This window comes from Gopherus evgoodei, chromosome 9 (genome assembly GCF_007399415.2).
Source record: "Gopherus evgoodei ecotype Sinaloan lineage chromosome 9, rGopEvg1_v1.p, whole genome shotgun sequence".
NCBI lineage: Eukaryota > Metazoa > Chordata > Testudines > Testudinidae > Gopherus > Gopherus evgoodei.
In genome coordinates, this window is record NC_044330.1 from 104,169,050 (window position 1) to 104,193,204 (window position 24,155).

The following is a 24,155-nucleotide window of genomic DNA, read 5'->3' on the forward strand; positions in this document are numbered from 1 at the left end:
CTGGCGCCGCTTCCCGCCTCCTTCCTCCGCCGGCGGCCAAAGGAGGGTCCGCGCGCCGGCCCCGCGGGGTCACCCCACAACAGGTAAATCCTCCCAGGGGTCCCCCCATCCCACGCCGGGTAACGCCCCCCCAGGGGTCACCCCACAACAGGTAAATCCTCCCAGGGGTCCCCCCATCCCACGCCGGGTAACGCCCCCCCCGGGGTCCCCCCACAACAGGTAAATCCTCCCAGAGGTCCCCCCATCCCACGCCGGGTAACGCCCCCCCCGGGGTCCCCCCACAACAGGTAAATCCTCCCAGGGGTCCCCCCATCTCACGCCGGGTAACGCCACCCCCGGGGTCACCCCGCAACAGGTAAATCCTCCCAGGGGTCCCCCCATCCCACGCCGGGTAACGCCCCCCCCGGGGTCACCCCACAATAGGTAAATCCTCCCAGGGTCCCCCCATCCCACGCCGGGTAACGCCCCCCGGGGTCACCCCACAACAGGTAAATCCTCCCAGGGGTCCCCCCATCCCACGCCGGGTAACGCCCCCCGGGGTCACCCCGCAACAGGTAAATCCTCCCAGGGGTCCCCCCATCCCACGCCGGGTAACGCCCCCCGGGGTCACCCCGCAACAGGTAAATCCTCCCAGGGGTCCCCCCATCCCACGCTGGGTAACGCCCCCCCTGGGGTCACCCCACAACAGGTAAATCCTCCCAGGGGTCCCCCCATCCCACGCCGGGTAACGCCCCCCCAGGGGTCACCCCACAACAGGTAAATCCTCCCAGGGGTCCCCCCATCCCACGCCGGGTAACGCCCCCCCAGGGGTCACCCCACAACAGGTAAATCCTCCCAGGGGTCCCCCCATCCCACGCCGGGTAACGCCCCCCCAGGGGTCACCCCACAACAGGTAAATCCTCCCAGGGGTCCCCCCATCCCACGCCGGGTAACGCCCCCCCCGGGGTCCCCCCACAACAGGTAAATCCTCCCAGGGGTCCCCCCATCCCACGCCGGGTAACGCCCCCCGGGGTCACCCCACAACAGGTAAATCCTCCCAGGGGTCCCCCCATCCCACGCCGGGTAACGCCCCCCGGGGTCACCCCACAACAGGTAAATCCTCCCAGGGGTCCCCCCATCCCACGCCGGGTAACGCCCCCCCAGGGGTCACCCCACAACAGGTAAATCCTCCCAGGGGTCCCCCCATCCCACGCCGGGTAACGCCCCCCGGGGTCACCCCACAACAGGTAAATCCTCCCAGGGGTCCCCCCATCCCACGCCGGGTAACGCCCCCCCAGGGGTCACCCCACAACAGGTAAATCCTCCCAGGGGTCCCCCCATCCCACGCCGGGTAATGCCCCCCCCCGGGGTCCCCCAGCAACAGGTAAATCCTCCCAGGGGTCCCCCCATCCCACGCCGGGTAACGCCCCCCCCAGGGGTCACCCCACAACAGGTAAATCCTCCCAGGGGTCCCCCCATCCCACGCCGGGTAACGCCCCCCCCGGGGTCACCCCACAACAGGTAAATCCTCCCAGGGGTCCCCCCATCCCACGCCGGGTAACGCCCCCCCCGGGGTCACCCCACAACAGGTAAATCCTCCCAGGGGTCCCCCCATCCCACGCCGGGTAACGCCCCCCCCCCGGGGTCACCCCACAACAGGTAAATCCTCCCAGGGGTCACCCCATCCCACGCCGGGTAACGCCCCCCCAGGGGTCACCCCCCCGGGTATTGTGTAATGTTCCCCCCACACACAGGGGTCACCCCATCCTGGGCATTGGGTAATGTCCCCCCCACACACACACACAAGGGTCCCCCCATCCCCACATGGAGGGGTCACCCCATCCTGGGCATTGGGTAATGTCCCCCTCTCACACACACACACACACACACACACACACAAGGGTCCCCCCATCCTGGGTATTGGGTAATGTCCCCCTCACACACACACACACACAAGGGTCCCCCCATCCCCACACGGAGGGGTCACCCCACCCCCATGCTGGGTAGTGGCCCCCACACGGAAGGGTCACCCCACACTGGGTAATGGTGCCCCCCCACACACACACACAGGGGTCACCTCACCCCATGCCAGGTAACAGCCCCCCACATGGAGGGATGACCCTACTCCCACCCCTGGTAATGGCCCCCCACACAGAAGGCTAGCCCCACTGGATAATGGCCACTTATGGAAGGCACCCCGCACCCACTAGATAGTGGCCCCCCACATGAAGGGTGCATCCCTACCCCCATACTGAGTAATGTCCCCTTCATGGAGGGGTCACCCCACCCCCTCATGCAATACCCCCCCAGAGGGACACCCCCTCACCAGGTAATTCCCCCTCCCAGAGGCGTTACACACCCCGCTGACACTACGGGAGGTACCTGACATGCACATTCCACATGTGCAGGGGGAGAGTTCCACCAGTGTTAGCAATGCTCGGAGCCCTAACCTAGGCTACTAGCTGCTGACACTGTTTTAATCACTGGTGAGTAGCCCAACTTGGAGCAGTGTTATATGCCACTAAAATGGTGAGTGCAGCCCAGCTGCACTAGAAGACCTCCCACTGTTGCTAACACCCTAATGTAGACACAATCCTATATTTTTCACGTAAAGGCAGAAGCGTTACTGTCTCAGGCTTGGTCTACAGTTAAAACCTATATTGTCAGTAAGGGCTGCGGGAAAAACATCTTTCCTGATTTACATTAACGGTTTGTATCTGTGCAGCTACACTTGCTACTGGCCACCAGTGTCTGAAATGGGTCCTAATTCCTAGTGTAGACAAGGCATTGGTTCACATCTTCAAGGTTATTTTCACAACAAGGAGAGCAAGACAGATAGGGCTTTTTTATTTTATAATAAAAATGTACAATCTGGAACACAGTTTTGTAGCAAGGGACAAATTCTATGGCTGCAGAACATAAGTAGGGCCCTATCACATTCACGGCCATGAAAAACACATCATAGACTGTGAAATCTGATCTTCCCCTGTAAAATCTGGTCTTCTGTGTGCTGTTACCTTATACTATACAGATTTCATGGGGGAAGACCAGCATTTCTCAAATGGAGGGTCTTGACACAATAGTGAGTTGCAGGGGGGTCGCAAGGTTATTTTAGGGGGTTACTGTATTGCCACCCTTACTCCTGGGCTGCCTTCGGAGCTGGGTGACCAGAGAGCAGCAGCTGTAGGCCAGGTGCTCAGCTCTGAAGGCAGCACCCCACCAGCAGCAGCACAGATTTAAGCCTGACAGTACTATACCAGGCCACCCTTGCTTCTGCACTGCTGCCTTCAGAGCTGGGTGGCCGGAGAGTGGTGGCTGCTGACCGAGGGCCCAGCTCTGCAGGTAGCAGCGCAGAAGTAATGGTGGCAATGCCATACCATGGCATCCTTCTGCACTGCTGCTGGTGGCAGCTTTGCCTTCAGAGATGGGCTTCCTGCCAGCAGTCACTGCTCTCCAGCTGCTGAGCTCTGAAGACAGTGCTGCTGCCAGCAAGCAGTGTGGAAGTAAGGGTAACAGTACCACAACCCTCCCAACAATAACCTTGCAACCCCCGCACAGCTCCTTTTTGAGTCAGGATCCCTACAATTACAACACAATGAAATTTCAGATTTAAATAGCTGAAATAATGAAATTTACTATTTTAAAAATCCTATGACTGTGAAATTGACCAAAATGGACTATGAATTTGGTTGGGCCCTAAACATAGGGACTGTACCAACATGTAACTATAAATATATGTATTAGATACTGTAAGCCATATAGATGTTTTACCTAATGCTTGGGTATATGTGTCTCAGATCATTACCTGAGTGACTAAGGTAAGACAATGCCATGGTGGAATGACAGAACTATGGTGGGTTATCCCAGTGCAAAGAGCATGGGGACTTTTGTGTACCCTCAGTACCTCCCCAGTAATACAGGAAATGTCTATGACAGGGCTGGTAGGAAGGATCCCTTGTGAATATCACAACTAATGCTGAATAGAAGGCACAAGTCGTGAGTGAGGCTTCAGATTTTGTTATTGTTCCTAGGATGCAGGCACCCCCATGTCAGCTCCTTTGCCTTTGAATGGCACTGCATGTCATCTCTTAAATAGCCCGGAGTGAGACACCATCTACTCTGAGAGGTGCTTGTAGATATCCTGATTCAGGTGTGAATTTCTTAGGCCAGGTCTACATTACAAACTTTTGCTAGCATAGTTATGTCAGTCAGGGTGTGATGAGGTGTGATTTGAGACTGACATTGCTGTGCTGGCAAAAGCCACTAGTGTAGACAGAGTTATATGGCAAAACTATGCTTTTGCTAGTCTAGCTTATGTCAGTCAGTCATGGGGCTGGAAGAAGCTATCTCAGCAAAATCATAGATTTGCTGGCAGGGCTGGCTCTAGGTTTTTTGCTGCCCCAAGCCAAAAAAATTTTGGCTGCCCCTCAGCCCAGCCCTGGGCTTCCGCCCTGCACTTCTCTGCTGCCCCAGCCCTGGGCTCTTCCCCCCAGCCTGCACTCTCGTGCTGTCCCAGCCCTGGAACACTGGTCACTCGCTCCCAGGGTGGGTCATTCAGCAGGAATTTTGGATTCCTGCACAGAACACAGACAGGATTGGTTCCCATATGGTTACAGAACTGCAGTAAAGTGGAACAATTTTCGGCTTGTGTGACTGGAGGATATCTGGATGCATATTATAAGACTGTCCTACATAAATGAGTTGAGATGCCTTTATTATTCTTTTGTTTCACTCTTTTTTTCTATGGGGAATTTGCCAATGCAATATCACTGTCTTCCTTTTAAACAAATAAAACTTTAAAAAAAAAAAAAAAAAGGGCAATAGCTGTTGAAAATAGCAATTCCAGTCCTGAAAACCACTGGATAGCATTTCTTGCTGCTTCCATTTCTTATCCTACTTTTTCTACAGTAAGTTACAGTGGATCAGTATATTTGATTTGGGAGAAATGAAGTAACAGCTCCTCAAATTGAGCTTGAGCACTCCTGAATTTTGAGGGTGTTCAAATCTGGAATGCAGGTGCTACATTCCCTTTCTGAATATTAGCTAAATCTGGAAAGGAAAAGTCAATTTCTGCTTCCATGGCTCAAAAGTGGAAATCCTCCTACATACCTGGTACTGTATCTAAAGTTGCTGAAGTCCCCTAGCAAAGCCTCCCCTCCCTCCCTTTTCATTTTAAATTCTAGTGGGCTCCATGTACCTCCCTTGCTAGGCTTCAGATAGAGAGGTGCACTATCCATTTAGTCCACCCAATTCCTTCTTTGTGAGCTGCAAGGTGAGGTCACACCCGTATCCCTAATGCATTCTGGGGAAGTCTTCTGAAGGGGATATCTGGGCCAAAGCCTTCTACTCCTTGGGCACGCTTGTTCCCCATTTGCAGTGCCACCCCTTTTGACTCACAGCATGGCAGAGCTACCTCACTCCCTTACCCTCCCTTTCCTGTTGATAGCTGCCAAGGGATTGCTGGGAAATGTAGTTCTTTCCCTGCTCCAGGGCAGGCTCTATAGGCAGGGAGCTAGGCAAGGAACTACAGCTCCCAGGCTGGATCCCCAGCTACTCCGTGGCTTCACTTCTGCAAGGTTGTGAGAGGGGAGGAAGTGAGATAAAAAAACAAGGATGGCCAAAATGCTGCCCCCTGGAAATGTGCCATCCCAAGCACCTGCTTGTTTTGCTGGTGCCTGGAGCTGGTCCTGTTCGCTGGTATGTTGTGTCTACACGAGGAGTGCTTTGCCAGTATCATATAACAGGATAGCTACAGTGGCAAAGCCTTCCAAGTGCAGAGTTGGCTTTAGTTGTGCCTGCACTTGCTCTTTGCTTCAGAGCCAGCAAAGTCAATGGCTTCCCTTCAGGCCAGGTAGACACACAGGACATTAGCGCACTTTTGGTAAGAAACAAAATGCTTTTGAAGGCTTGTTAGCATGTCAGTAGTTTGTTTCTAAAGCGTATGTGTCTTAGCAAGACCTTTTCAATTAAAGCAAGGGTGGACTTCTGGTCAGTATGACCCCAGGGAAGTGCTGTCAACAGTTACCAGACAAGTTGACTCTGCAGGAGCCATGCAGCCACAGTGGATGTAGGTGGCTATATTAGGACTCTTATGAGATAGCTCCCACTAGCGTAGAGTCGTGCTGGTTAATGAAAGGGAAACAAGTACAGCTGAAGCCCATTTATCTGAATTTCAACTAACAGCCTGGATCAAGTGTGTCCCATCTCCCCCATGTAGCCCCGTGTTAGTTAATCACCTGCTGATTAACAAACGTTAAGGCTGTGGGAACTGTGATTGGGAAGAGGAAGGAAAGAATGGAGATTAGCCATAGGAGCCAGGAGCACTTCACCATTTCCTGGCACTGGCTGCCCCAGGAACAGGAGCTAGCTATGTCCCTCACTTGGTACTGGCGCTTGCAGAGCACAGGGCTGTCAGTGCAGGGAAGTGCTGAAGCAGAACCAAGATGGCTGTTCCCCCCCCAACATATACAGGCCTGTTACTGCTAGGCCTAAATAACCTGACATTAAAGTTCATTTTACTTTCTAGTCCTGAGCCAAGGGGAAGACTGTTTTGGCCTGGCCCTAATCTTCTTGAAAGTGGGATGGCATAGTGCTGGGTACCTAGACAGAGTGGCTGAAGTTCCAATGTAACTTCCCTTGTGGATGCTGTTATTCCAGCATACGAGTGTCCACAGGGGATGTTATATCAGAACGAGTCTAAGTATGCAAGTACTGTAAATGTGCCCGTGAAGATAAGCTCAAGGATAAAAAGCTGTTGGTTTTTTTTGAGAATGATATGGTAGCTAGCCCAAGTTTTCAAGAAGGGGGCGGTTGGTGTGGGTAATGGTAACAACACATTTACTTTAAGAGCACCGTTCAGTCCACACTTTCAGAACTGGTGTTTCAAGTGGTCTGCAGGTAATGGGAGGTGCAGGATCTCTGTGCTGAACTTGGCCCAGAGCCAGGGGCGGCTCCAGACACGAGCATACCAAGCATGTGCCTGGGGCGGCAAGCCACCGGGGGGGGACGGGGGACGGCCTGTGGGAGGTCCGCTGGTAATGAGGATTCAGCGGCATGCCTGTGGGAGGTCTGCCAGTCCTGTGGTTTTGGCGGCAATTCAGTGGCAGGTACGCTGAAGGCCTGGGACTGGCGGACCTCCCACAGGCATGCTGCTGAATCCACGTTATCAGCAGACCTCCCGCAGGCATGCCGCCGAAAGCTGCCTGACCTTTGTGCTTGGGGCGGCAAAATACATAGAGCTGCCCCTGCCCAGAGCCCACCTGAATGGAGAACTGCAGCTGCCATGACCAACAGAACAGCTATTTGTTATGTCTTATTAAAGTCTGTTTGGACAGTAGGTGCATGGACAGTATGAGGCCAGAGCAATGCCTCCATGAGAGCAGGGACAGAGCAGCGGCTGTACCATCCCTGAAGAGGGTGCAACCTGCCCTGCATCCTGATGAGTTGTGAGGGGGCAGGGCAGGGACATGATTCCCTCTGTCCCCAGCATAGGTTAGCAAAACCAGTTTTGCAGACGGGAATATAGGGACTGAGGCTGTGCCCATCCCTGCACAGGAACCTTGCACCCCTTTGTAGAAGCTGGGAACAATTACACCCTTAATTCCTTAACTGTGAATTTGACAGAAATGGTTTTGGTCCCTGGGGAAGAGCTGGTATGTTGTACTTCCCAGTACAGGCTCAATCTGACCCCTTGGTCTAAGTGGTTGCCATGTGCCTCTTGCATTGGCATATCACATGGAATGAGTTACTTGGCTTTAGTTATCACTTTCTCTCACTGTATCATTGGGGTGGGGAGGAGGATGGGAAAGCTACAAAACTGGCCCTCTCGGTCCCTCACCATTGCATAAGTTTTAAAATGACATTTGTCATTGCATCTTTGTGAAGATTCTCTATATGCACATGTATTTCCATAGTGGCCTTGCAAGAGGGAATTAGTGTTCCTATTTTTAAGTGTTTGAATGAAAATTCTGTTCTCAAAGTAAAGCAATAAAGATTAAAAAAATTGTAGAGTTCCAGGGTCTGAAATGAGAATGGATTTTGGAAATGCAGAGACAACGCCAATATGATTCAGTGGGTCTGGAATCAAGGGACGGATTGGTTAAGAACTGTGCAACGTGATGTGGAAAATTACAATTTTTTAAACAATACTGAGGCAATATCAAGAACCTATCGAGACCTTTAATTGGTGGAACAGAGTCCAAGTACTATGTTCTTGCAGAGTGAATGCCAGTGCAGAGCAATGATTTTCAAATTTTTATTAACAAATTGCCAAAATAATCCTTCACTCCCAAGCCACACACAAGGAGAACTTATGGTGTATCTTCAGCATTATTATCACGTCTATTCATGAAAGATGATGGCTATCTGGGCTTGAGTCAAATTGACTGTAACTTTTCTTGAATAACCAATTTGACCAAATCTGCTGGACTTATTAACATTACAGGAACGGGGGTAACAGCTATATGTCCAGTAACTATTTGCGTGGGTGACTGTGGCTTGGCAAGGGTGAGCATTTGTAATAAAGCAGCAGAATGAAGTGGGACCTGCAACTGACTGTCACCAGGGGTATGTCATGATTGGCTCATTGCCAGCGCAGCAGCAGCTGCCCTGGCAAGCTTGCCTAGTCCTTTGACTATGCTGGAGAGTGGGTGTTAGAAAGACATTTTACTCTCTAATGTCCTGGGACCGGCCTGGCTACAATTACAGCAGAGAGTGAGTGGCATTCAGAGAGTGATTATTAAACCACAAAAGGACTTCAGGTGCTACTTTTATTTTAGTCACTGATGAAGTTTTCATTAATAGCTGATGTATTACTTATAAAAACAATGTAAAATTAAACCATTGTGACTGCACATAAGATTGTTGGCATTAATTCTGTGGAATTTCTCCTGAGTGGACAAAAAAGTTAGTCATCTTTTGCATTTCTGGTTGAATAATTTGTTTTTCCTGCCAAACAGCAGATTTCCAGATCCCAATCATTCCTGGTGCTGCTGGCTCAAATTTGAGAGGAAAGGACAGACATACAAAAGCAGAAATATGTGCTGAAGTTACAGGGAGTTTGTTAGCCCACTCAGCAGGGAGATATTTACCACTCATGGTCCAGTGCCACCTTACGTACATAAGCTACTTTATGATGACAGAGCACTGTGGATAGAATTGGTGTGTATATCTTCTCCCCAAGGGCCTCAAGCTCTGGATGTATTCCCTATTCATTCCCCACTCTATGGAACTAAAATTGATGGGCATTGCAGAGGTATTAGAGGTAGGTTGTGTGGAGACAGAAGCATACATTACATCTTGAAGCCTGCCCAAGGAGCACTACATTTGAATCAGCCCTGATAGTAAGGTTGAAATCTGAGCAATTTAATTGTCTGGAAAGCAATTATCTGTTTAAAATCGTTATTTTTGAGCTTGGTGTTTTCCAACAGGAATCCAGCATTTGGCGGATCCGTTGTGACTCAGGCTCTATCTGCACTGTGCACCTTACAGTGGCACAGCTCTGCCACTGCAGCCACGCCATTGTCAGGTGCTCCGTGTAACTGCTCTTCTATCGCTGGGAGAGGTGTCTCCCGGCAACACAATGAAACCACCTCCAACAAGCACGACAAAAGTTTTAACAACAAAAGTACCAATGTAGACATAGCCTCAGTTAACTATTGGGCCTACAGTAGCTTTTATAATATGAAGGTAAATGTTATGGGGCTGGTTATCCTTCAGAGTTCTCACAATGCTAACTATTTGCTGTAAGTCTGTGCAGAACCCTGGCTGACACACCCTCCTGGAACTGCCAGCATTTAGCAGAGAGAACATCATGTAGCATGTTAAACTCTGACAAATAATAAAAAGGAAGAGTAAGGCCAAGACTGAGCATCTTACCCACCAAACTCATCTCACCTCACATCTTCTGGTTCTCCCTCCATGAATGGCCCAGAGATCCATTCCAGTAGGCAAAGCAGTTGGGCTGAGATCAGTTGTGCAACGTGACAAACTGTACCCCACATTCACCACTTTTACAAGACTATGATAAATTTTGTTCAAAATGTACCTTGTGAGGTATCATTGGAAAATGCTAAACCTTATTGTCCTTCTCGAATATGTGTAGCAGCATTGTATGTAAAGTTATAAGATTCTGCTGTATAACATTGCTGTAACCTGCTCCAAGTTAGAAAGGCAGGCCCAAAACAGTTCTTCAGAGACAAAAGAGACACTGATGCCCCAGCCAGATATCAACATAATCAAATGGACTGTCATGGGCTATTTCAGGTGAGGTCTTAAAGTCATCCTGTCTTTATAAAAAAAAGATGGGGGCCCTGCCATGAGACCTTGTATCTCTCCGACCCTCATGGCAGATATTATTGCTAGAAAGCCTGTTTTGACAGAGATGAATTGGAGAACAAATAGCTAGTAGCTCAAAGGGCAGGCCCATTAATCCCATCAGTACAATAGTTAGATCCACAGGGCATGGAGGTTCCCCGACTGGGGATATACATGCATAAAGCCTTTCTAAAGGCAAATTATTGTAGGGCATGGAAATGTAGAATACTCCTGAACTGGGGGGTGGAAAGCTGAGATGGTTGCTAGGTGGACCCTAAGGGTGCTTGCCGAAAGTCCAGAGTTCTTCAGTGATAGAAGGTACTCTGCTATGTCTGGTATCTGAGTGAGAAACAGAGATAACTGGTGGTGTGCCCAGATGATTAGTCTCATCCACTTGGCAGAATAATGTAAATCTCATAAAGTTCTTTCTATAGTGGATGGAAAAGTGCAAGGCACGTGGATCCAGATGAAGGAACTGACCATCTCTGAGATATCTCCTCTGGCTGGAGAGGCAGTTCAACAGGAGGTTGAAGAGACAGATTAATTCTTCAGGTCCAAGAATCAGAACTGCCTCCATCATAATGGAGCTAGCTGAAACCTCCCTGAGCTTCTTGAGTACTCTTGGTTCAATAGAATTGGAAGGTAAGAATACACTGGATCAGGGCAACAGAAATGCATTGTACAGGAATCCCCAAATCCATCCTACCTTGGATCAAAACTTCTGACACTTCCTGTTTTCTTTGGTGGCAATAAGATCTCTGGCTGCATGACATCAGTTGAGGAATGTGTCTTGGATAATAGTGTCCTTTACTTCCTATTCAATGGTCATGCAAATTGCTGAGGTGATCACCTGCCAGCAGATTCCATAATCATGATAAGTGCACTGCCCTCAGAGTAATTCCATGCCTGACGCAGACGTTCCAAAGACATACACCTTCGTGACATAGAGGGGTGGATCTTACTCTCCCTTGTTTTATATAAAACATGTCTGTAGCGCTGTCTGTCATGATTTGAATTCTCAGATCTTTCAGACCTGTGAGGAAAACTCTGCTCCCCTGACAAATAGACCTTAGCTCCAAGACATTTATATTTAGTCCTTATGCTCTGAGTTTGAAGATTCTTAGTAGTATCATCTGCACCAATATCTTTGATCATAATGGTGAAAAGGGTATTCTCTTGCAAAATTTCAGAGGGTCTTTGCCACCAGTTTGGTGATGACAGACATCTGAGGGAATGTGCAATGTCGTATCCAGGTGATGCTTGCTTGGCTGACATACAGGCTTCAACAATCCTTGCACAGGATGAAGGTGAACTCTGGCAGGAAACCAAGGGCCCTAGAAGTCTGAGACAAGTTCTTATCGATATCTTGGGATGAACTTGTAGGTGGGTGGACAGAACCATGGCTTGGAATCTTTCTTGAGGCAGACAGGCCATTGCCATTGTAGAGATCAACACCACCCCTATAAACAATACGCTTTGAGCTGGAGTTCGTATTGATTTTTCTTTTTTATTCTTAGACTGAGAGAGGTGAAAAGTTGCAAAGTCTGCTGCGTGATGTCGGTTACCTGTTGATGAGACTTGGCACAAATGAGCCAGTTGTAAAGATCAACCTGGACTTTTTGTTTCCTAAGTGGCCATCACAGCTAGGCATTTTGTGAATACCCTTGATAGTGCTGATATGCCAAATGCTAGTATCTTGCACTAATATTGGGAATTGCCTGTCAGAAATCTCAGATAGTTTATGTGGGCAGGGTGGATTACTGTATGGAAATAAGCATACTAATGGTAAGGAACTGCATACCAGTTATGTGGATCCAGGGTTGAAGTTATCAAAGCTAGTTACGATCCTGAACTTGAGCTTGAGAATGAAGATGATAGAAGATTAGGGTTGGAAGAGACCTCAGGAGGTCACCTAATCCAACCCCCTTCTCAAAGCAGGACCAACCCCAACTAAAACTTCCCAGCCAGGGCTTTGTCAAGCCAGGGCCTTAAAAACCTCTAAGGATGGAGATTCCACCACCTCCCTAGGTAACCCATCCAGTGCTTTACCACCCTCCTAGTGAAATCGTTTTCCCTAATATCCAACCTAGACATCTCCCACTGCAACTTGAGACCATTGTTCTTTGTTCTGTCATCTGCCACCACTGAGAACAGCCTAACTTCATCCCCTTTGGAACCGCCCTTCAGGTGGTTGCAGGCTGCTATCAAATCCCACTTCACTCTTCTCTTCTGCAAACTAAATAAGCCCAGTTCCCTCAGTATCTCCTCATAAGTCATGTGCCCCAGCCCCTAATCATTTTTGTTGCCCTCCGTTGGACTCTCTACGGTCTGTCCTCATCTTTTCTGTAGTGGTGTGGACGCAAAACTGGATGCACTACTCCAGATGTAGCCTCACTAGGGCCGAACAGAGGGGAATAATCACTTCTCTCGATCTGCTAGCAATACTCCTACCAATGCAGCCCAATATACCATTAGCCTTATTGGCAACATTGGCACGATTGACTCATATCCAGCTTCTCGTCCATTGTAATCTCCAGGTCCTTTTCTTCAGAACTGCCGCTTAGCCAGTCAGTGCCCAGCCTGTAGCAGTGCGTGGGATTCTTCCATCCTAAGTGCAGGACTCTGCACATGTCCTTGTTGAACCTCAACAGATTTCTTTTGGCCAATCCTCCAAACTGTCTAGGTCACTCTAGATCCTATCCCTACACTCCAGCGTATCTACCTCTCCCTCCACATTAGTGTCATCCACGAACTTACTTAGGGAGCAATCCATCCCCATCATCCAGATCGTTAATGAAGATGTTGAACAAAACTGGCCCCAGGACGGACCCCTGGGGCACTCCACTTGATACCGGCTATTCAGTTGTCTCAGGTCCAGTGTAAGGGACCAGCCCTTTCTTTCTGGGAATCTAAGTAACGATAGTAAAACCAGTTCTCCCCATGTCTTTGAGGTACTTCTACCACTGCTCCAAGATTCAGAAGTGATTGCACCTCCTTATGTAGCATGTTTTTATGAGAGGCGTCTCTGAAAATGGATGAAAGTGAGTGGAGATTAGGGAAGGTCTGGAATTAGATAGAACAGCCTAACTCTATGATTTTCAGGATCCAGCGATCTACAGTGGTGGTGTGCCAGGCCCTATGAAAATGAAATAAATGATTCCCAAGTAGAGGTGATAACCAGATCAACAGAATTTGTACACTGCTCCTGGGCAACGAAACAAATCTGCTGCCTTGAGGATGATGAGGGCCCAGACAGTGGTGGATGCAGAGGACTTCCTCCTATGGAATTTTTTGATGCTTTGTAGATGGTTGCCTACACTGTGTATAGAATGACTTGAAATTTTAAATGTTCCCACTTTGGTGCAGGAGTATTGACTCCTAAGGATCTCAGTGTCACCTGAAAGTCCTTCAGAGAGCGTAAAACTTCATCTGTTTTCACACTGAGAAATTCATATCCTTCAAATGGAAGATGCTAAATTGTAACTTGTACCTGGTTAGGGATTCCTGATGGCTGAAGTTAAAAGGATCTCCTCATGGTAACTGAGGTAGCTATGGATATAGGACTGCATGTGTCACAAGCTGACCTTCAGCAATCAGATTTAAACTTCTCTCCATTATTTTGAGGAATGTCTGCAAATTTAGATATAGAATCCCAATGACAATAATCATATTTTAATAGCAGGACCCAGTAATTGGTGATTCTCATTTGGAGACTGGGTGGAGAATAATTTTTCCAGTCAGATAAATGTCATTTCTTGGGCTCCTTGTCTTGAGATGTCACTTTGTTGCCTTCTCATTCGCTGCAGTCATAACTAATGACGCAGGCACACATAAAATTGCTCAAAGCCCTGTTTTGGTTCAGATGCCCCTAGCCCCATGGGACAGGAGCCACCCCTCCAATCTCCACTGCACCAGGCTGAGATTAGGGTTGCGGTGCCAGGGCTGACCATGTTGCTGCAGGAGGTTGGTGCTCCCTTTGTGGGGTGAGGAGGCAGGAAAGGACACTGGCCTTTGATTTTGGGCCCAATGTGTGTTAATCCAACCGTGGGTACTCTCAGGGTGCCTGGATGTGACAGCAATGCTCAATATAGCTCAGACTGCTTTCCCTTTACACAAAAACAATGTTGTGTTGCAGTTACAGGCTTTTGAAAACAGTGACTAGTTTCATATACACACACACACACACACAATACGTGCAATGGTGGGCTGCACAAAAGGCAAAATGCAGCTGGTGAGTCACCTTAGTAAAAAGGGTGGCAACTGCTGTTTTATGCCCAGCTGGAGCCACAAGGCCACTCAGGATATGTTTTCACTGCAGCTGCAAGGTGTGATTTTCAGCCAGGATAGACAGACTCACACTAGTGCACTAAAAATAGCAGTGTGGATGCAGCAGGATGGTCAGCAGCTCAGACTATCACCAAAGCGTGAACCAAAGGGATCAGGTGGGCTCGACTTCATTGGCTAGTCTGAGCCACCACCCATGTTCCAACATCCACACTGAGCTAGTGCAAGTCTACTTGCATCGGGACTCATACTTCCAGCTGCAGTGCAGACATCTTCAGAGCCCACAGGCAGCCCCAATGGATGCTGCTGGCCAAGAGAATCCAAACTGGAGTTCACTGGGCATATACACACCACCAGTAAATATTTAGGAACAAGCACTTAAAGAACAAGTTTTGTTTGCAATATATTCAGCTTTGCAAACCTGAATTAAAGAAGAAACCAAATTTGAACACAATGGGTGGATATTCTTGGGCTAACCCTGAAATCCACAGGAGTAATAGTTTTTCCTTGGATTTAAGTCAACAGTTGCCTCAGTAAGGACTTTATGATTAAGCCTCTTTTCCTCATTGTGTACTTGTTTAAAAGTTGCCAAAACAGGTCCACCTCTACCCTGATACAACGCTGGCCTCGGAAGCCCCAAAATCTTACTGCGTTATATTAAACTTGCTTTTATCCATCGGAGTGCACAGCGCTGCCTCCCTGGAGCACTGCTTTACTGTGTTATATCCTAATTTGTGTTATATCGGGTCACGTTATATCAGGGTAGCGGTGTAACATTTATTTTCAGCAAAAACTTATGCAAGTTTTGCATTTAGCAAATCCCCCTCATATGCAGTTTGTCTGCAATACAGCTTAATGCTTAGAAACCACTGAACACACTTGCCATCTTACTCCAGGCAGTTATAAAATCCTGGCACTTTGAAAATGAAAATAAAAAAACCCCTCTGACTGCTGATGTTGCTGCGTCTTGCATTTCAGCCTACAGCTGAAATGTGTATTTCCCCCTGCACATGGCTAGCTATTAGTTTCTGCAGAGGACTGATTATTGTAATGACGTCTCACTAAGTAGCTCATTATGAAGTAATATATCACTAACAAGATACACTGCAGTTATGCATGAAAGTGACATGCAGAAATGGGCAGTTTTAACATTATGCTTTCATAAAAAGGAGAGCTACACAAATGAAATTCATAACTCATTTATTTATATATGCAATGATACCAATAAAAAACTAATACTGCAAACTACAACTTTGGAAGTAAAGCCAATATAACAGGAACAAAATATACATAACATTGCAGATAGGAATGTGTTTACCCTCTTTATACATTCCTTGTCTTTACATCTGGTGTAAATGTATGCTAAAGCTGGTCTAATCTGAGTGCTTTTCAATAAGCAACAGTCCTCCAGAATCCTTTCAGGGTTGAGATGTCTCTGCTGACTAATGAGCATGCGTACATATGCATACATAGAAACTGCTTCAGCAAGTATATATAAATCAAGAGCTGAGCTCTGTTAACCTCCATCATTACTATGATGGAATCAGTTTTTAGTGAAATGGAAGGAGAGTTACAAATTGTTGCAATAGACTTTCAGTCCTCTAGTAGTTGAGTTTCGCTGTGCTGATAACAAAGGTTAATTTCACTAACATATTGGTTCAACTTTACTTATCTTCTTGGATTATAGCAATTATCACATCAGATAGGTGTGACATTTCAGGGGGAGGGGAATTATCGCCTCCTCTGGTCTGGTATAAGAGAAGTTACCCCTTCCTATCTGGAACAACAGTAAGAAGCAATTCCTGGCTGCTGTCCACTAGAACAGCGGTTCTCAGCTGGGGATAGGTGTACCCCTGGGGTACACAGAGGTCTTTTAGGTAGTACATCAACTCATCTAGATATTTGCCTAGTTCTATAGTAGGCTATATAAAAGCACTAACAAAGTTACAAACTAAAATTTCATACAGACTGTTTCTACTGCTCTATATATTGTAAGTACAATATTTATATCCCATTTAATTTATTTTATGGTGAAAATGAGAAAGCAAGCAATTTTTCAGTAAGTGTACTGTGACACTTTTGTATTTGTGTCTGATTTTGAAAGCACATAGTTTTTAAGGGAGGTGAAACTTAGGCTATGCAAGACAAATCAGCCTCCTGAAAGGGGGCACTAGTCTGGAAAGGTTGAGAACCACTGTACTAGAAGGTGAGACTTAGGTCCAAATTCAGCAAAGCTAGCACATGGAGGTGTAATTATGCCTCCCTAAACTAGCAAAGTCCTTGTACAGAAGGGAGATTCATCTTTGTGGAGTGTAAATGGTGCATTCACTGCTGCCCTCCATGGGTTTTGGCAGGTGGAACTCCCACCAGGGCTCTTGGAACAGGTTCTTCTGTTGGCAAACACCTGCTGAATGAGTGAACCCTTTAACCACAATGTCCATGTCCCCTTTCCAGCCAGTGCCACACTGATGCTAGGTTGATCCTTTATAGCTTCCCTCACAAATAAATTTGTGGCCACTTTGTGCCACCACCTGGAACCTCTTCAAAAGCGTATAAACCAGAGTCTCTGGGAATTTTGCCAATAGCCTTCTAGAGCCCTTCCTCCCCCAGCTGCCAGTACCCTATAACTGCTCAGGTAGACAGATCCTGCCAGCTCTCCTGGGAAAAGAGCAGTAGAAGGGATCTTTTTAAAGGCAAGCCCTTTGCTGATATGATGAAACTATTTAATATATTATTTTGTGGGGGGAAAAAAGTCCTCCATGAGTCTCTTGAACAGAGACACACTACTCTTGAGCAAGAAATGCCAAAAAGGCCGAAAGTAACTAAATTCAGTTAAATCAGTTTCATAAAACAAGTTTTCTTAAATTCGAGGTTGTTTTCTGATCGTGAGATGAAAGCAAAAGCTGCCTATTTGAAAAAAAAATGCCAGGAACAAATAAACCTTATTAATTTAGCTAGTTAATTTAAACAAATCTATTTTACTTATAAAGCACGTTCGTTACTTCTAACTTCTGGGAAGGCAGTAAACGCTGCAGAATAATCTTCAGTATATGCTTGCAAAGGTTACATTGCTTTACAAAAAAAAGACACTGTCCAAAATTTCAAGCTAAAATGCACATAAAATGACAGTAAGGGCAGTATTTAGTCTTTAAAAAATGATGTAAATGTTGTATACCTCTCATACATTTTCATGCTTATTAAAACCACAGTTAAAGACATGGGAGATGTACAGTCAATACACTGCTGAGGTACATTTCTTCTAAATATTAACACCATGACAGAATTACTCCTCAGCAAGTGATACTACTTGGGAACATATAAATACAATTTTTACACTGTAAGGCACTTTTACCCAGCATACATGACAAGAAGTAAATTATAACATGAATTTGAGGCATATAACAAAAATCACTTTCGGTATTGACTTAGTTTTCATGAGTTCTGAATTAATGATAGTTTAGTCAGCCTCAACAGGTAGCCAGCCACTTGCTCTTCTGCTACTCAAAGGTAAAGAGTGTTGTTATGGTTGCTAGTGGCATGTGGAGAAAAATGATTTTACCCATAATGAATTATGAGACTATTAAATCCAGCAATTGACACAATGTGGATTAGAATTTAGTGAAAAATACAATGATTATATTGGCAAATCTACCGCATTGTACCTTTCATCCTTCCTTAACCAAAAATACAGTAGTTGCAAACATTAAAGTGCCTTTATTCCAGGGGAAGGCCATGTCTGAGGCACACAATCTAGAACCTAATCTAGGCAGTGTGACAGACATTTTGCATTCTGAAACTGTTCTGTGTAGCTGAAAAATGTTCATATTCTAGAAAAAAGCAAACACCTTGGTAAACAATCTCAATCAATCTGTCATTGCAATTCAAGTCATGCCTTTAATTTTGAAAGTTACAAATACAAAATAAGAATGATCAATGGCATGTTTAGAGCAGTAACTGAGTTTTTTCTGTACACAGTAATATTTATACTAAAAACTGCATTTTCCCCAAAACAGATTGAATTCTAACATGGTAAAATGTTAGAAATTTAATATACAACAGTTGAGTCCCTTGAAACATTAAGGAAACACATGAAAAGACAATGACATGTTAATTCTTTTAAAAATACAAGTAAAAATGCTACAGAAACTTGTTACAAATGAACTGCTTCTTAATATCAACTGCAGATGAACCTTCACTGTTTTTAGTCAAATTGTCAGAGTATCTTGCTTGCTGCTTTACTTCAAATCTAAATGGTTTATTGGGTATTCAGAAAGAGTCAGAACCCCTCCTAAGCAATGAGATGCCCTGGATCTATTAGACAGACTTACTTATTAAGTTTTTGGTTTTATTTTAAATGAATCTGCTAATGTGCTTCAATAGGACCAGCAGAAGATGCTATTTATTAGCAATTAGACATGCCAGACCTATATTAAAAAAGTTAGGGAACTGAGCTGTTAGATTTGGTATAATCTAAACCTGATTATTCTAATGGAACATTGACCTCCAGGTATATGAAATGCCATGGCATGATTGTTGATTTGACAAGAAAAATCAATCAAATGCTAAAAGCATTAAGAATGGTAAGAAAATCTTATATAGTGGTCACAAGATTCAAAATAAATACTGATCTTAAAAAAAAAAGTTGATTCCTCCTCCTTACAGCATGTGAAACCTGTATATGTATTTTGGACAAAACGTGAAGTGTTCCACGCAACACAGAGTGCTTGAGGTATGGATGTCAGATAAGGTGGCTAAATTCCACAGAAGTTAAAGTAGTAACTCTTCGAAATCTAAGAAGTTGGGTTGCAGCTTCCAAAAGTTAGTTTGAGTCACACTTACTGAGAGGTTCCTGGTACTTTAGGAATATAGAGGAGGTGGACTGTTGGGGAAAGAACAAAACTTACAGCCCTTTGGCATGAGTACTGAAGCTTGCAACCAACAACTGCTCAAGTAAATCTCCGGCAAGGAATGCTGGGCAGTAGGAACAATCACAACAGGAACAAACTGAAAGTTTCAAGCATGCTTCTGCATGCTCTGTGTTCTTTTTCTACTGTGTGCTTGGCAAGCAAAAACAGAGAGCGATTCCCTCCCCGCCCCACACACATTTATCCTCCATATTTTTATATAAAGAAAATGCAAAATTCATGAGTTACCAGATTGTTGCCACCATGGACTTGTCTGTCCATGTTGTGAATTAATCTTACTAAGACCTTCCCTTGGTGCATGAATCCACTAAACAACTTACACATTCCAAATCTTAGATTTTTATTCAGTCCAGAAATATAGAGCTTACTTCATTTCAATGTCTGCCTTAACTTTTGACACTGTACATATTACATATCATTTATATAGTGTTTCATTTGTTTCCAGACACTGCAGACTACAAACTACATAATATTGACATGTAAAACTCTGCCACTTATTGAAGGCTCACACACATGAACGTTTCAGGCAGTTCAATGAAATTTCTAACAGAATTGGGTCATAAAAAGTTACTAACCCTTTCTGATCTTAGAAAACAATTAAAAAGTATTAGTAGTTATGGATGTCTTATTCATTCCCCGTTCTCTAACTCTGTCCCTTGAACCTGTTTAAAAAATGATGAAAACAACAGTAAATTTAAAATCATATAAAGAAGAGCATCTAACAGATCTGACATTACATCTATATTTATTGACAGATGTGAGGCCTCCCTAATATATTAAAATCAGCTGAAGTTTAAAAAAAGTTCCCTATTCTTCTGCAGTACACCAATAAAAAGAAGTTATCTGCATATACTAGATTTAAACATTTTACTGTGATTAACTACATTAAATGTATGTTGTGTTTCTCAGACTCAGTAACAGAGCTGCCAGGAGTAACTTCCATACCTAGTTTCCATTGAGTTGTTGCTGAGGAATGCTGCTATGGTCAGAGCCTGATTTCCCACGACTTTTGCTTTCTCTTTCTTCATCCTCTTCATCCCTTTCATCGTTTCCACTATGGTTTTTACAATAGAGTCTACAACAATAAAAGAAACAATGGAGGATTTACCAGGAAACAAGTAACAGTCCTATATATTTTATAACATTCTGGGCTCTCTTCACTAGTAAAGAGGCTCATTTTAAAAGTGTGTTGAATTAATGTACAAGGCACCTGTCAGACATCTGACATTAGAAATAAATATTAGCTAGCCTGACTAGATCCCCGGCTAGAACCAAAGGCTCCTGTTACGGGGGCAAACCCAAGACCACTAACCAAACAAAAAAGGGAACAATTCCCAACTGACAAAAGATAACAAAGAAGGGTTAAACACAAAAACAAAGACAGAAGCCCCAAAACCAGTCAGTGGTACCTATACCTTTTATATGCCTATAAAAGCCACTGCCTTGTGTCCTAAAAAGCAACCAAGGAGGAACACCAGCAGACCTCCTTCTGAGAGAGTTCCACCGCCAAGAACCTTAGACTGAGAAAGCGCTACTGACCTGTGCCAACCAACTGTAACAGCTGGGCTGAGAGAACGATTTAGTTTATGATAGGATCTGCTAATGCCAGCAAAGCCTATTTACTCTCTTTTTCCTAAAAAGTAACCACTACCTATTACACTAGCAAGCTTGTTCCAATATAGATAAGGCTGTGACAACATTTTCATTACTTTCAGTCAGTTTTCACAGGCAAGATGTAAGCCATTGAGATATACCAAGGCATAAGCATGGGACAATTTAAAAAAAACCAAAACTTTAAAATACAAAATCAGTTTGCTTTTGTCTAAAATGCTGTCTGAACTGTCTAGGTGTTTAATGATTGCATATGTAAGGACCTACTTTCTCTCAGCTCTACCATAAGAGAATGAACATGGTTAGTAGTACCAGTGATAGATTGAAGAAGTTTTGCGATAGATTTTCTGTCTAAAATCTACACAATAAAATGGATCAGAAACACTGTTCTCATGAGTATTTACATAACAAAAACAAAATAGACACTCCGAGGGAGAATGGGCGCTCAAAAAAAAAATTGTGATTTTGTGTGTGTCAATTTGTAATCAATTTCATTTGTTCATAGCTCTTAAGCTATCAATCGGAAATCAATAAACAAGTTGAAATAAGCAGAGGAAAGCCAGGCTCCAGTGCAGTCTTTATAGACTAGCACAGGCAAAAAAAAATTTAAAACTGACCAATTCTAGTTCTCAAGAAGCAGTATGGCTATCACACTGCTCACAGAATGCCCCCTTGTGGCCAAAATGAGATGCAATCTGTCAACTTTAATTGCAGTAGGTCTGTGGTAGCAACTGGGAAATGAGGTTGGAACAGTACAGAAATAGGAAAAAAGATACATCAGTTATCCCTAAGAGAGTATAACATGGCAGGAGTTTACCTGTGACTTCAGCAATTTGAGTTACAAATTTCACTAATCAGAGAAAAAGAAATTGGTTTTGCTTTTTTTATTTTTAAAATATTTCATGTATTTTTAAGTGGATAAATGGAGGTTCTGAATTAAGTTAGGATCACTAAAAATATTTTGTAAATGTTTGAAAGTTATTTGAAAATTATGACAGTTATTTTAATTCGCACAATATTTTTCATGTTTTATAATAAACAGAAATACCTCCACTTTTGCATATGTATTTATCCTCATCTGACTTGGTAAAATGAGCTTAAATAGCTTCAGGTTAAAGAGAAAAAAATATGAAGTCAGTCCAGTGGTCTAGTGTCAATGATCTGCAATGCCACGAAAAGCCATGGCGTGTCTATTAGTGGTCTGGCTCTATTGCTCCCTGGGTTATTAAGGGCTAAGAGCCTTCCGACAGCAGTATGCTGAACCTAATTGGAAAGGAAGAATCTCAGAGCAGTCAAACAGCAATCAAGGATGGCTGCTGACAGGAGCACCCATCTAATTCTCCTAATTTCTTTGACAGTGATGATGCAGGGCCTTGGAACAAATGGAAATTAAAGTGAGAAGAATACAAAAGATTCTCTGAGCTCTGTGCAGATAAATTTATTTTTCCCACTGTGTTGTAGGATAGGATTGCTTTAAAAAAGTTCCAAACTTTCTCTGCATTTATAACAGAACTTGATTTAATTTATTTTTCTACGACACTCAACTTGAACAAGGTGTTTGAAGTACTAAAACCGATTGCACAAGCTTTTACCTAACTAGCTTTTGAACTGCAACAGTCACCTTATCTGAACTTCCAAAAATATATGATAGTTTTGCCTAGTGCCTGCAATGCAGTGGAGTGATGTGTTAATCAGCATTACTGTGTGATCGGAATGTTTTATCTGAACAGAAAAGCAATTCTTAAAGTCATCTCAGAGGAGATCAGAAAAAATTGTTATTAGAGAATTAACTGTTAGAGTTCTTACTTGTAAATTCCTCGAGACATATTCTCAATATATTTAGCTTTGTCTTGTACGCCACAGTGGTAATGGTAAGTCTTGATACAGGCTTTAATTTCACATCCAATAGTAGCCCCAGGCTGACTGCACAGAGTGCATTTCTGTTGAGGGAAAAAAGACAGTACTCTAAGTTATGGTGTTAATCCATTTAATGTCTTGTCACTTAATGCTCACTTTGATGTCCCCAAATTTTAGTCATGAACATGAAGTAATTTTTCTTGTAGCACAAACGTATCTTTATAGCAAGCCAGAAACAGTTAAATCTGCATCAATCAATATATATGAACAACAGAGTACTGTTTTGCCTCTCTGCTGCAAAAATAAGGAACAGCAAGATTTGCACAGATTGCTGCAGTCCCAAGTTCTATTTGTTGCTGCTGTTGAAGTTGAAGCTAGCTTTTCCAAGTACCAAAACTCACTGAATATGAATTGTGCTTTAGGCAATGATTTTTTTCAGATGGTAATGGAGTTCCATTGTTAATGAATTCTAATATGCATGAAACAGTGTGCCATATTTTACTTATAAAACATACCTGAGTGCCTGCCACATACCCTGGGGCCCTTATATGATTTAATTTTCACACTAAAATGTCATAATATACTGCTCAGACCATTCAAGAATAAATACGTGAATCAACAGACATAAGATGACAAAACACCTCCCAAGCAAGCATCCTCATCATCATGAAAAGTCCCTCCAAGCTTCAGCCTAGCTCATGTCATGGGAGAAAAAATGAGCCTTGCAGATGCCCAAATGATTAGCAAATCTGGCCCTGGACCAACCAAGGGGATGTGAATTTGAATCCAGGAGCCGTGCTACTAGTTGAAGACTTGAATAAGGTAATATCGTTAGGGCCTTTGAGACCCCAAAACAAGTATTTAAAAGATGCAATTCACCAGAGATATGCATAGGATTCATCTTCCTTTAACTGGCAATACAGAGATTCAGTGTCCTTTTAAAGGGTGTTGAGAATGAACTAGCCACCATTTAAAAAAACAAGTTTGAAGTCAGTCAATAATTACACAAATTAACTCCCATAACCTATTTAGCAATTTCATGCCATACAGATTCTGTGGTATGGAAAAACTGTCAATTCCTTCCTTTCTATTATGGTCTCCAAAGGGCCAACATACTGCATTCATAAAGTATGCTGTAGCTAAAAAAACCACAGTAATTGTTGAGACACTTTATATCCTGATACT

The 24,155-nt window shown here is 44.5% G+C and overlaps 1 protein-coding gene and 2 long non-coding RNA genes across 6 annotated transcripts in view; 2 read left to right on the top strand and 1 right to left on the bottom strand.

Annotated features, from left to right (window-relative positions):
• Positions 1-15: 15 nt before the first annotated feature.
• The window catches only part of LOC115657196, a 36,030-nt gene continuing 11,890 nt past the window's right edge, over positions 16-24,155 (top strand). Inside the window, exon 1 of the long non-coding RNA XR_004001908.1 lies at positions 16-83. This is a non-coding gene — a long non-coding RNA (uncharacterized LOC115657196). The remainder of the gene's footprint in view (positions 84-24,155) is intronic.
• Positions 603-11,791, top strand: LOC115657197. Its single transcript, XR_004001909.1, has 3 exons — positions 603-620; positions 10,728-10,935; positions 11,484-11,791. It is a non-coding gene; the product is annotated as an uncharacterized LOC115657197 (long non-coding RNA).
• PHF6 (PHD finger protein 6) overlaps positions 16,707-24,155 on the bottom strand; it is a 39,411-nt gene continuing 31,962 nt past the window's right edge. For all 4 annotated transcript variants that reach the window (XM_030574648.1, XM_030574646.1, XM_030574647.1 and 1 more), the window contains 3 exons: positions 22,920-23,053; positions 20,448-20,577; positions 16,707-20,164 (listed from right to left, as the gene is read on the bottom strand). In XM_030574648.1, coding sequence (XP_030430508.1) covers positions 20,448-20,577; positions 22,920-23,053 — 264 coding nt within the window. In that variant the 3' untranslated portion in view covers positions 16,707-20,164. The remainder of the gene's footprint in view (positions 20,165-20,447; positions 20,578-22,919; positions 23,054-24,155) is intronic.